This window comes from Rhineura floridana, chromosome 7 (genome assembly GCF_030035675.1).
Source record: "Rhineura floridana isolate rRhiFlo1 chromosome 7, rRhiFlo1.hap2, whole genome shotgun sequence".
Taxonomy (NCBI): Eukaryota; Metazoa; Chordata; class Lepidosauria; order Squamata; family Rhineuridae; genus Rhineura; species Rhineura floridana.
The window spans coordinates 98804492-98818316 of NC_084486.1; the positions used below are offsets into that span (position 1 = coordinate 98804492).

A 13825-nucleotide genomic window follows, 5' to 3' on the forward strand; every position below is an offset into this window, starting at 1 on the left:
AGGGACAAGAGCATGTCCTAGTAGTCACACAGTCTTGCCACCAAGGCCACCCAAAATGTTTTGACCCCAGCCACACAAAAGTGTACTAACTATTTCCAAGTCAATTGTGTAGTACGCGTATACCTCAAGCCCCAAAGTGTTACCATGTTCCAAGAAGTAGAGCTTGCAATAAGGGACAGGAAAGGAAGATCAGTGAAGAGCTCCCACTTGCATGCAGGTAGAAAATATCTTCAAAAAAAACAACTCCTCACAAGCAGATATGTCTTTAAAAGAAATGCCAGCTAACAGATAAGCTGTACTGGCCTGGAGATAGCTAAAGTTTCTCATTTTAGAACACTAGTATCTTAAATACAGCATCACACAAGATGAGGATATGGACTTCCTTGTAAGAGAATGCATGTACCATGCATGGATGCTGTCACACAATGATATTTTGCTGTGTGGGAAGCACTGATTAGTAACTATTTCCTGGTGTTTGTGCATGGAACAAAACAGACCCATTTGTTTGTCATTCATCATGATGGTGCATACAGTTGGAAGAAACACCAAAGTAATATCTATCCTGGAAATGTCCTGCATACTTAAAGCACCAAGATTAATTGCCACTCAAGAGGTGAAGCTTCAGGTTGGCTCAGCCATGAGAATCTCCTTCACTGACTTTTTCGTAGGCAAAGAAGGAGACATCTCTTAAGGCAACTGGATTGTGTGCTGCAGTAACAGATTCTACAGAGGTAATGTCAACATCTATGACTCTGTCCAGGAAATTAGATTTTGCTTGGTAATCACTGTAAGCAATTTCCTGTCTCCTATCATGGCAGGCAAGGGAAAGGTTTTACAGTCACCTAGTTTTTACACTTACTCTTCGGGAATGTGCTTAGTTCTCATTGTGAGTTTCATGCAGCAAAACCAGTATTCCTGTACTGGCAGTGACAACCCTAAGATGCAACTCTGGAGGACAAATTATGTTCAGAGTGCTAACACAATCTTTAGAGTTACATCAGCTCATGGATCTAGGTAGTGGAAGCACCTAAGACATTCAGAGATTTTCCTTGAACCCAGAATTTTTAGGTTTTTATACCGCCTTGGCTGCAGCATGTAATTGCCTAATGCAGCAAAGACTTCAATTCTCAACATCCTGTTACAGCTTTGATGCCTTAAATTAAATTAGACTGTTGACTGTCCCCAAGTACATCCAGATGGCTTTGGAACAATTTGAAGTGACTTAAATAAAATAAGGAAAAAAATGCATAAAGCAGCCAGATATAGAGTCATTTGTTTCTAGCATGGGACAATACAGGCTGCCCATTTGCTACCGGGTCAAGTTCAAGGTTCTAGTTTTGGCATACAAAGCCCTATACAGCTCGGGACCAGGATAACTGAAAGACCGTCTTACCCCTTATATGCCCAGTCGATCACTGCACTCTGCAGGTGAGGGCCTCCTGCAGATACCATCTTATCAGGAGGTTCGTTCTGCACAATATAGGAAACGGACCTTTAGTGTGGCGGCACCTACCCTGTGGAATTCCCTCCCTTTTAATATTAGGCAGGCGCCATCTCTGCTATCTTTTCGGCACCTTTTGAAGACTTTCCTCTTTCAACAAGCCTTTTAAGTTGAGACCTATCCCAGTCTGCATCTGTGTCAGAATTGTTTAATATGTTTTTAATAATATTTTTAACCCTTTTTAAGGTTCTTTTAAAAAATGTTTTTAATGCTGTTTTGTTTTAATGTATTTTAAGATCTGTTTTTATGACGTTTTAAAGTGTTTTAGTGCTTTGTTTGCCGCCCTGGGCTCCTGCTGGGAGGAAGGGCGGGATACAATTAAATAAATAAATAAATAGATACAGTACTTACAGGACTTGGGAAGGAGGGCAGGGGAGGGCTCCTCTTGCCTTCCAGAGATGTCAGTTGCATTGTAGAAAACAAGACCAGTACTTGGTACTATATGAACCATAAGTCTAAAGACTGAGAATCAATGGTTGCTAGAGACATTGCCTTCAATCATAAAATAGAAACATTAATGAAGAGAGCTTCCTGTCCCCTTCCTCCCCCTATGATGCTGGAAAAGGCTTTCTGGAGGCCTCAGGAGTTACTCCAACCTGGCTGTGCTGGCTACGAGTTGGAAGGGACTAGGCAGGGGAAGGCTAGATTAACTTGTTTCAGAATCCAAGTGACTGAGGTTTAGGCACAAGTTTTTATTTTAACCGTGATCAAGAGAGAAAGATGAATCAGGGCGTCCCTGCTTCAAGTCTAACTTTTGCAATGAATTCACCAGGTGGCATATTAATCTCTCACCCTCATTCCTTCTACCTTCCATCTGCATTACAGGCAGAGTTTGGAAGTAATTCGTCACAAGTAACGAATTACTTGTAATTCATTACTTTTTTTGAGGAACGAGTGGGTAATTCCTTTACATTTTGATTGTAATAGAACTAGGAATAATTGTATTACTTTTGTGGAGTAATTGTAATGTTTCCAGCATTACTTTTGGGCATTACTTGGGGGGGGAAGCAGGGGAAGTCTTCCGCTCCTCTAATTTGTGAATGAAAATCATTTGCCTCAAACTGGGCTTTTGTGCAGCGTTGCTCTTCCCTCATGCTCTGTGGATGGGTAGGCAGTGATAAGGGAGGCGGTGGAGAATGAGACAGGGTGGAGTGGAGAAAACAATTGTTTAAAAAAATGGATGGTGGTGGTAAAGAATGGAGGGGAGGAGAAAAGGAGCCGGAGGGCAAGAACATGGATAAAGGAGAAGGAGACAGCAGCAGAATGGAGATAAAGAACTGTGGAGGTAAAAGATGACAACGTGTGTGTGTGCATGTGCGCGTACCGTGTTTGCACTTGGCACACAAAGTGGCCTCCACCATCCTCTCTGCCTACTGTGCTGCATTTGCAGTATTTTAACTTTTCTGCATCTCAGAGGAAAATGTTTGCTTGGGTGAGTGTCCCTTAGTTGGTGGCAGGGCCAGGCCAGGGAGGTGGTTAAATGAGAGAGATTATGCTTGCTGGCTGAGGGGGGGACGTGCGAAGATCTGAGTAGTGGCCTCTGCCTCCCTCCCCACCTCCCTTACCAGCAGAGAGACCACCATTGGTACCTTATGGATAAAAAGAATTATTCTACTACCCCTGTATGTGTCTGTTTATTTTTAATGTTGTTTTAGGCTACTTAAATGTGCAGCAGCCAAGGCCAGCACCTTGTAGGCGTTTTTTTAAAAAAGTAACTGAAATGTAATTGTAGTGATTACGTTTGAGAAAAAGTAATCAGTTACTTTCAGAGCAATTGTAATTGTAACAGTAATTACTGCTTGTTTGAACCATGTAATTGTAACTGTAATTTATTACTTTTTAAAAGTAATCTTCCAAGCTCTGATTACAGGGATACTACTATTGTACCTTAGAGAGTTGTTGTAAGACTCATGCAAAGAACTTCAAATATTTGGAAGTACTATATAAATACTAACATTGTTTTTGCTACCACCAGGCTGGATTAGATCACAAATCACCTATTATAGCATTTTTTCTTCCGACCATGATCAGTACTAAATAATTCAGGAGACATCTTTTAGAATCAATATACTTACAGGTCTGATTCGCACATAATGCTTAGCTGTGGTTTGTTTAGCTTAACTATGGTGTGTTTGAACAGATGAACTCAGCCCCAAAGATTAACCATAGTTTGTTTCCTGGCAACATACTACAATGTAAGCCCATGGTTTGTTTCCGGCTTGCAAACCTTAGCTTGTTTTAATGATGGTTTGGTGTTACAGCCAACTCCAACAGCCTTGCCAAACCATAGTTTGTTTGGCCATCCAACCCCCAATGCTTGCCAAGCCATAAAGGCACAAGGCAAGAGCAGCTGGAAAGCAAACCAAACTTTAAAGCCAACCTAAGTACAAGGTTATGTTATCTAACTATCTTGGCTAACAGAAATTGGTTGTGGTTACAGACATCTGGTTTGCAGATTATGTGGTTGCTGAGGCAGTTATATTTACTGTCATTAGGATCTTGAATTATCTGCTTTTGGGGATGGGAAGAAGAGGAATTAAAGTTTGTTTTAATTATCATGACTGCAGAGTTGGGAAAAGCTTAAGAACCGGGCAATATGTTTGAAAGGCCCAGAAGACAGATGGCAAGCAATTACCTTTTGAGATCCCAGGTTCTGAATCCACCATGTGAATTTTTTTGGAATCATCATGATAGGTAACATCTTAAGTCTTTGGTCACTCTATTTGGCTGGGAGACTCAGGTGGCTAGAAGCCAGCCCTTAACAGCAAAGGGAGAAGCAAGTCCCAAGTTGGTGCTTGCAAGTTTCAACTTATCCTGTATGTGTTTGGACCAGTGGTCTTCCTCAGGGACAGAGTGTCTTTGGGTGCTTCCAGATGAGGGTTGATTGTGGGATGATGGCTCCTCATTCTTGCAGTTTTGTGCAGCATCCACTTGACATCAAATTCCCAGATCATTCCCCGCACCCCACTTAATCTGCATTTACCCTTTCCAGGAAAAATCTGAAAAGTTTTTTTTACAAACCTGTTGCAAACAACCCCTTTACATTACTAAGCCTCCTGTCTGGAAGCATCCTTCATGTGTCTTTTTCTGGTATACCAGCTGAAACTCATTTATCTATTATAAGATTTCTTACCTGACCTTCACCATAGGTAGGATACAACACAATATACAATTATAAACACAGATAAAACCATTATAATTCTAAAACAAGTAAAGCTATTCCAAACGGAACAGAACAGGAATATATATGCTTCAAGATGGCATGCAAAAATAAGACACATTAAAATCCTTTTGCCTCCAGACTGACCACTGGTCCAACCAATCTCAAAACACTTGCCTGAGGCCCCTTTCGCTTCTTCATCAGATTTGGGGTGCCTCTCTACTTCTTGCCACCACTGACAAATCAGCCCTGCCATGCTATCCCATTATGTGGAATTTACCATATTATCTCATAGGAAGAATTGCCATATGAAGTACAAGCACTAAGGAAAAATTGGTTTGCTGGATAAACTTTGTGGACCTCACCCATAAATTACTTACCTTATTTTTGTGTGGTATACTCCAGAAGTCTATTTTGAGTACAGATTTGCAGACAGGCAGCAAGTAAATGTCAAGAGATAAATAAAAACACATATGGGTTTGGAGTGATGCGTAAGTAACCCAGTTCTTTATGTGGCAGATGTTTCATCCGCGTAGGTTGCACAAGCCACCACACACATAAGATTTAAATCAGATGTGGTTCATCTATATTGGTCACCCATGAGCACCAAAGAGCAGGTATGGGGGACCTGTGACCTTTCAGATGTTGTTGGACTACAGTTCCCATCAGCCCCAGGAAGCATGACTAATAGTCTGGGATGACAAGAATTTTAGCACATGAGGAGACTTGTCCTTCATCCCTGCCATACATTAATGAATATTAGAAGTCTGTTGAATGGAGTAACCGTTCATTCACCTTTCAGAAGACCTCATCACCTTTCCCTAGCTTCAGTGCAAGGCAGAAGCTTTACTCATCACCCACCTCTAGGCATGTGAAAACCAATGAAAGTTCTAAGCTTGCCTTTCACCCAGTTCAGATCCTCTACGCTTTAGAGCAGGGTTGGCTGCCTAACCTGTGGCCCTCCAGATGCTTTTGCGCTGCTCAAACTCCCTTCAGTCCCAGGCAGAATGGTCAGTGGTCAGGGATGAAAGGAGTTGCAGTCCAAGAACATCGGAAGGGCCACAGCTTAGCCAGCCCTGCCGTAGGGTCTAAGGCTGCCATCCTGAGCCGGATTGTTGGGCACAGACAGATCCATCCGCCTTCAGTGGGATCTGCTTCAGAAGCAGCATGCCAGGCATGCGTTGCAAAGCTCAGCCCAGAGCATCCCCGTGAGAGCGTGCCGTACCGGAGGGCGTGCAGCCGTCTGACCCGCCGGTGCAACCAGTTTGGCCGGCGCCGCTTTGTGGCAGCAATTCACGCGAGCCCGGCAGGTAAACAAACAAACAAACAAACAAACAAACAAAAAGCTCTCCCTTTCACTCCTATAATCGGGACCAAACTATGTTTTAAAGGTATTTGTTAGGGAGCTTCAAATATTACGCTCAGAGCTTTCCAGGGTCAGTCCTCCGCGTTAGGCAACCTCGGGGCTGAGCGAAGCCCTCCGCAGAGGTGCCTGCGCTTTCCTTAGCCCGACTACTCACGTAGAGCGCCATGTGAGCTGCGCCGAAGAAGGGGAACTTCACGGCGATGGGCCGGAGTCCGGAGCCGCCGTCGTCTTGTTGCGGGGTGGCCGCGTCCCCCTGCGCCGGCCCGAAGGGGTAGAAGTCAGCCAGGGGCATGGCGCCCTTCGCCCGCAGCCGCAGCCAAGTGCCGAGCACCAGGAGCACCATCCAGCCGGACAGGCCCCGCATCTCCCCGGCGAGCGCCGAACCACGGGGCAGGCGAGGGACGACGGGGCTGACACACGGGCTGCAAGAGCGAGCGCTGAGACGGCGCGGGCCGGAGAGCGGCGCTCCCTGCGGGAAGGAGACCCTGGCACCAAAAGAACACGGCGCTCCCGCTGGCTCCACGGCAGAACAACGCCGGCTCCCGGGACGCGAGAAGGATCCTGGCGAGAGCCGGCGGCCAAGGAACCCGCGCGCACACTGAGCCTTTCTGTGCGCGGCTAGGGAGGGGACAGCGGCTCATTCACACAGGTCAGGGTATACATATTCATAACCTGGTCAGCCAATTAGGACGGGACCTGAAGGAGGCGGCCGTGGAGGTTAGGGGCGGGGTTAGAAGGATCAGTCTTCTCTTAAAGCGCTAAGAAGACCGGAGGGAGAAAGCGCTGCGGACAGATCGGGCTTGCGAGGGAGCATCGCGAAGTGCGTGGCAGGCAGGCGAGCGAGCCCAGCGCGCCTCAGCCTGCGGCACTAAGCACGTTTGATGAGGAGTTTGCTGTACTGAAGTCGTTGGAGGACGGCAGTGGGGACGTCAGGGCAGATATGGGACAGAAGGAGCAGAAAGGTCCCAAGCACAGCGTCGCTGGTTTAGCACAGTTTGATGAAGTGGGACTGTGCTAAAGGTGTGCTAAGGGTATCATAGAAGCTAAGACCAGAGTCTAAAATTACCCAAACGCACTCACTGGGAGACAGAGTTACTTCTGAGTAAACACGCGTTACTTCTGAGTAAACACGCATGGGATCGGATGGCAAGCCACTTCGCATTCTTTCCTCCCGAGTTAAGGCTGCAATTCCAACCCCACTTTCTTGGGAGTAAGCCCCATTGAATTCACTTGTTAGAAGACATGGTCAGGGTTGCAGCCTCAGTGACTGGCCGTAGCCATCATTCTCTACTCGCTTTGGCCCGTTGCCTCTGTCCCGGTTGTGTGCATGCCTGGTTGAGGGGATTCACAGAGTTGCAAGGTACAGGTGCTGTGTGTGTAGACAAAGATGCCCTCTTCCTTATCAGTGCTTCTTTATGAGGGTTACATCTGTTTCCTCTGGGAAAGATCCGAAGATCGGTCTTCCCATCTGAAGCCCCGGAGAGCTGCTGCCAGCCAGTGTAGACAGCACTGAGCTAGATGGACTAAGGCGGCTGCCCTAATTCCTAGTAAAGATTGTGGATATGAACCGAACTGATATGAGAGTGATGGCGAAACAACAACATTGAGTGGAAGGTATCACAGAAGCATATGGGAGCCCCTACAAAATAATAATAATAAAAAATGAACCCCTCCCTTTTGTCACTGCTTCATTATTATTTCCTGCATCAGCAATGGGTTAGACTAAATAAAACGGAAGTCTCTTACATATTTTATAGGGGATTCCAGATGGGGACCTTGTATCACAAACAGGTCGTGTGTGTTATATGCCTTCAAGTCGATTACAACTTATGGTGACCCTATGAATCTGTTCTGGATATATCCATAGGGTTTTCATAGTAAGAGGTATTCAGTGGTGGTTTACCATTGCCTTCCTCTAAGCCTACAGCACCCAGAATTCCCAGGCGATCTCCCATCGAAGTACTAACCAGGCCTGACCCTGCTTAGCTTCTGAGATCAGATGAGATCGGATGTGTTTAGGGTAGCATGGCTGTAGGCAGATGTACAAACACGTCATAAAGATCTGAAATTTCTGTGTGCAGGTTTGGCACATCACCTTTCCACATTCCCATTTTTTCCAGCCATGAATATTAATTGCAATTCCACTGCTTGTTATCTGCACCAGTGGGTGGAACTTGACAGAATGTATCTGGGCTACCATTTGTTTTGCCCTTCCCCTCAGTCACTTCCCTCTCACCCTCTTGCCCTCTTTTCTCATTCTAGGGCACGCATGTAGGTGTTTCTTTACCTGTGTGTGTGCACCCTTTTGAAAAGCTCAGGAAGTGTTCAAACACAAGAAAAAACATTACCAGCCTTAAGTTATTGTTTTACAATGGGCAAAACTGGAGGCTTGTATTTTTTTTTTAGTGTGTGTGTGTGTGTGACAATATTTATTTCCATTTTTTAAAAATACTGAGGTCTTGCACAGGATAATTTATATAAGGCTTGTGCGAGACTGATAAAGAGGTCTTGCTCAATAATTGCATATTTAAAAATAAAAAATAAGAACAAGTCTGATGCATATACTGTGATTACAGCCTCCAGAGTAATCCCTCACATCATATACTGTCTGGAGACAGTTCCTTCAAACCGGGTTGTTGAAATTGGGATGCATGTGGCAGTCAGTGGAAATAGGCACACTGATGGGCTGTCAGAAACAAAATGCCTAGATTGTGCTCAGGTGAGGAGCAAGGTGAGAAATAGGGGTGAGGGGTTAGGGGCCACCTACCGACACATCACCACACATGTGACAACCGCCTCCCCAATGTGCAGTAATTAGCTTCCACACCAGCAATGACTGTGGATGTATAATGGATTATTTTTACTTATTGGATTTTTAACATTGAAATAAAATCCAAATTAAATGTAAAAACATGTAGGTTGGCATTTTGATGCTACTGACATTGTGTGGATACTGTGAAAAATAGGTGTACTTGAGAAGCACTGATTCCACAATAAATTCCCGTCTAGAAACAGCTTGTGATCCTGTAGCCCTGTTCAGATATTCACCAACTACAAGTGATGCCCATGATGTGAGGGAGAGTAGGTGGGCCCCACTACGCTGGACACATCACTTTAGCCTTGTTTTCAGCTCTGCACAAGATCAAGGGCAAATTTCAGAATTGGAGAATCTCCTATGACTGTGGAAGCTCCCTGTGTGAGGAGTAGAAGAGGCTCTCTGCTTCAGAAATTGGCTCTTCAGCTCATGGAAAGTTCTAATGCTAAGCTGATGGGCCCCGGGGGTATGGAGCCTGATAATATGCCCCTGTTCTCCCTCATGTGATTTGCATTGCGCAAAGCCAGCAAAAACCCAAAGGGAGCGTGTGATCCCACAAAAGCTAGTACTCCTAGAGTTCAAATCTGGTAAAAACATGTGTCTTTTTTACATACAAACTCTTCCAATGCTGCCAAAAAATTGCAGGTCCACTATATTGGTCCATCAGAGTAATTAACAAACAAACAAATAAAACATAACATAAAAGTAGGATAATATTTACTAACCAGAGAGTGATGAAGAAGTAAGCAAACTTTTGAGGTCATCAAAACTCTTCTGCAGTTTGGATGTTAAGCAAAGAACAACCAAATGTCATAACATTTAGAAGAACCCCGCTGGATCAGACCAAAGGCCCATCTAGACGTCCTCACAGTGGCCAGCCAGATGCCTATGGAAGCCCACAAGCAGGTCCTGTCCTGTGGAGTCTGCATGCTTCCATTAGATTGCTGACCGGATGCATGGAAAGCAGCTGCACAGACATGCCCTTGACTGCCACAGGTTCTTAAACCATTCCCAGGCGCTGTCACTGGAAACCCTGAAATAAAATTAAGAAATGAAGATGACTTTCCTAGGGTTCTAGCTGTGACAATGGCCTGGCACACAAAACTAGTAGGGGCTGGGTATTTTATGTTGCCTTGGATAAAGCACAAACAATAACATGGGTGGGTTTTATTCAAGCAATCATTTAGCAGCAAATTAGTCCAATAGGACAATCTAGAGCAGATCACAGAGAGTGAGGCAGACCAACTTGCTTCTCCACTCTCACTTATTCCTTACCTGTCCCCAGACTTGAAAGCTCTAGAAGCAAAACTCCATTAATAGGAAGCTGATCATTTACACAGTGTTGTCTACACTGATTGACAATGCACTCCAGGATTTCAGAGAGGAGCCATGCCCAGCCCTGTGTGGAGATGTCAGGAATTAAACATGGGACCTTTTGCATGCAAAGCATGCACTCCATCACTGAGCTACAGGCCTTTCCCTCCTGATAAAGTAGTGGTGATTATAGGAAATGTGAGTGGTACTTTCAGTTTCAGACTATTTTTCCCTTCCAATTAAACATATACTGTCCCAAGTCTCTCCTTAGGGGTATAAATTATACAGCTGCGAGAGTGGCTGTATACTTTAGCCAGCATGGATTTTTCGTATTCCGCAGTTTTAAATTGAAAATATTCCTCCTTGCTATTCTGCTGCTTCCCATAAGCTTATTTCAAAACAAAACCTTACAACACTTATAGTCCTGAACTCAGAAACACTTGCTTAACAACCCTCTAAGCTTTCATGGTGATACACACAACAGTAAGAGAGAATCAAGCGTTCAAAGTGTAAAACAAGAGAGAAAAAATCCAGACCCCTGTGGGACTTTTTTCTGTTAGTGGTTTAATAATTTATTGAAATTAATTAAAAATCAGCCATGTTAACAGAGTACCTGTAATCCTATTACTGACCTTGCCCTATACTCCGGCCTTCATCTTCTGCAGTTTAAAAGTTTTTAAAAAAATGCATGGCTGATTTTTAATTAATTTAAGAACTTTAACATTGAGTCAATGATAAGCACGGGCATGCTCAGTAAGAACTGTCAGAGTTCTAAAAGCCAGACTCACAGCTGTTTGGCTTGGCTAATCAAGTAGTGACACCCACACCAGACCTTTATTTAACTTTAGACAGTCATGGCTTCCCCCAAAGAATCCTGGAAAGTGTAGTTTGTGAAGGGTGTTGAGAACTGTTGGGAGACTCCTATTCTACTAAAAAAATTCCAGTGGGCCAGAGTGGTTTAACAGTCAGCCCCTCTTCTGGGGATTGTAGCTCTGTGAGGGGAATAGGGCCTCTCCTAGCAACACCTTTCACAAACTACACTTCCCAGGATTCTTCGAGGGAAGCCATGACTGTCTAAAGTGAAATAAAGGTCTGGTGTGGATGTGGCCAGTAAATCTGGGTGGGAGACTCCATGTGCCTGCTGTAGAATAAAAAGGTGGGGGAAAGCCTGAAAAACAATGATACTGTTCACAATGTTTTCTTTTTGGAAAGGAAAGGAGCTTTCCCTCTGCCCAGTGCCCACCCACCCAATCTCCTCCCCTCCCCCTCCTTCCCTCCACCGTCCTCCCTCCCCCTCCCCTTTCTCCCTTTCTCCCTTTCTCCCCTTCCCTCCCCCTTTGCCCATCGCCCTCTTACACCCCACAGGTCAGTTTCACCTTTCCTAAGCATGATTGTACAGGAGTAAATCCCATTGAACTCAAAAAGCATGCAAATGATCAAACCTGCCCTCCTCTCCCCCTCCCTCCCCTCCCCTCCCTTTTGCCCCTTCCCTCCCCCTTCTTTTGCCCCATCCCCTTCCCCTTCCAATCCCCTTCCCCTTCCTTCTGCTCCCTTCCTTCTTCCCTCTCCTGTGCCCTCCCTCCCCCTCCTCCTCCTCCTCCATTGTCAGTTTTACCTATTCGAAGCATGATTGCATGGGAGTAAATCTCTGTGAACTCAATAAGCATGCAAATGATCAGATCTGCCTTTCCCCCCCTCCCCTCCCCTCCCCTTTCCTTCCTTCTCTCTCCTTCCCCTCCTTCCCCTCTCCTATCCCTCCTCCTTTCTTCCTCCCCTCCCCTCCCTTCCCCTCCCCTCTTCCTTCTTCCTCTTCCCCTGCCCACTCCAGCCCTCCCTCCTTCCCTCTTCTCCTCCCCCCCCATGGTCAGTTTCACCTATCTTAAGCATGATTGCGTGAGAGTAAATCCCACTGAACTCTATCAGCATGCAAATGATCAAACCTGCCCTCCTCCTCCCCTCCCCCTCCCCCCTGATCCCCTTCCTCCTCCCCGTCTCCCTCCCCCTGTGGTCAGTTTTACCTATTCTAAGCAAGACTGCAGGGGAGTAAATCCCATTGAACTCAATAAGCAAGTAAATGATCAATCCATTCTCAGCAAACTTGCACAGGAACCCATTTCTTACTTCCCAGATTAAAAAGCAGAGAAATTCACTAATAGGCAAAAAAACCCTTGCGGTTTAACAACATGCCTATAGCCCACAGATATTTCTATCAAATTTTAAAAAGCAGGGAAATTGGGCAGCTACAGTGAATGCATCAGGGGAGCAGGAGACCTGACCTTCTCTCTGAGATATTGTACTACCCTACACAGGGCCGGCCCCAGGCATGCTGGGGCTCTTGGGTACCAGCCTGCCCCGGGCCCCTCTGCTCCCCTTCCGTGATCCGCGGAAGCATCCGCGGACCACAAGACAGGAGCTTCCGCGCTGCCCACCATCCCCCTGCTATCTCCATGCTTCACCTACCTTTCCGTTGTTTTTTTCTGCGCATGCAGGTTTGGAATCAATCAAGATGGCGGCCGAGGTTTCCCTAAGGGGCTGAAGCCTCTGCCACCATCTTGGTTGATGGCAGCAATGCGCATGTGTAGCACACATGCATGCCATCAGCCAAGATGGCGGCAGAGGCTTCAGCCCCTTAAGGAAACCTACAGCCTTCTCCAACCTGGTGCCCTCCAGACACCAGGTTTTGGACTACAACTCCCATCAGCCTCAGCCGGCAAAACCAAGTTTGACTTTATCCTCAAGTCTCTAGGTGGTGTAATCTGAATGCTACAATGAGAAATCAATGTTAGTTAAAACAATGCTAGTTAAGTGAGTTCAGGCCTGTTTGGGAGTGAAAAGGTCACAGAGATTCAATCTAATTTTGGGAGCAGAACTAGAACATATTCTTAAAAATTTACACCAGCTGCTTGTTGGAAGTGCTACATGTGGAAACCTCTAAAGGCCTTTTTAGCAGAACATATCTGGGAGAGCGCCAGAAAACAACAGTGATAGTGTTACTTATGGCCAAATTCAGTAAACGCACAAAGCAAAAATAGTAGCTGAGCTGACCTTTGTAGCTCTCTCTTATTCTTCTGTCTTAGCATTCTTATCTTTTGGTGTGTGAGCGTGTGTGCGTGTACACACGCACTGCACATTAATTCATTGGCGTGAACACCCCTCCCATGGCACCATGCATGTATACAAATGTGACAGAATTTTGTCAGTAGGAAAATGCTAGGCAAATTGCCCTATGGAAAATGTATTCTTTGTATGTGTAAATGTGTATGCGCTTAATGTGATTGTTCACCTCCTCAGCTCTTGTTGAGGAGCTATGCTGTTCTCGTGGTTGGTTGTTCCTCTTCCCACATTCCTCATGATGCCCTTTGTGTACACTGAAATCAGTATCAATGCAAGTTGCCCATCACTGTGTATCCCATAAACTTTAAGGCTTAAAGTTTACAGTTAAATAAAATCCAGTGTCTCTCTGATGCTGCCTGTTGATTTACCATATTCATGAAAAAAGCAGAGCAAAAACTGCTGGACAGTTGGGGTCATAGGGACTTGTGGCACTGAACTGAAATTGCACATTTTAGAAATAATTATCTATTTCGTTATGGGAACCACTGATTAATTACAAATACAGTCTATTTGTCTTACCAGCAAATTCAATTTTCTATCAGTATATTCTGCATA

At 45.3% G+C, this 13825-nt stretch overlaps 1 protein-coding gene and 1 pseudogene across 10 annotated transcripts in view; both read right to left on the reverse strand.

Moving 5' to 3' along the window:
* The window catches only part of SNED1 (sushi, nidogen and EGF like domains 1), a 100480-nt gene extending 93830 nt beyond the window's left edge, over positions 1 to 6650 (reverse strand). For 9 of the 10 annotated variants that reach the window (XM_061636690.1, XM_061636685.1, XM_061636686.1 and 6 more), the window contains exon 1: positions 6182 to 6650. In XM_061636690.1, the coding sequence (XP_061492674.1) occupies positions 6182 to 6391 (210 nt within the window). In that variant the 5' untranslated portion in view covers positions 6392 to 6650. Of the gene's footprint in view, positions 1 to 1852; positions 2104 to 6181 lie in introns of those variants that run through there. The other variant, XM_061636688.1, reaches the window with a different exon arrangement.
* Positions 6651 to 7945: 1295 nt separating this feature from the next.
* Positions 7946 to 8064, reverse strand: LOC133389920 (5S ribosomal RNA; annotated as a pseudogene).
* Between the last annotated feature and the right edge of the window lie 5761 nt (positions 8065 to 13825).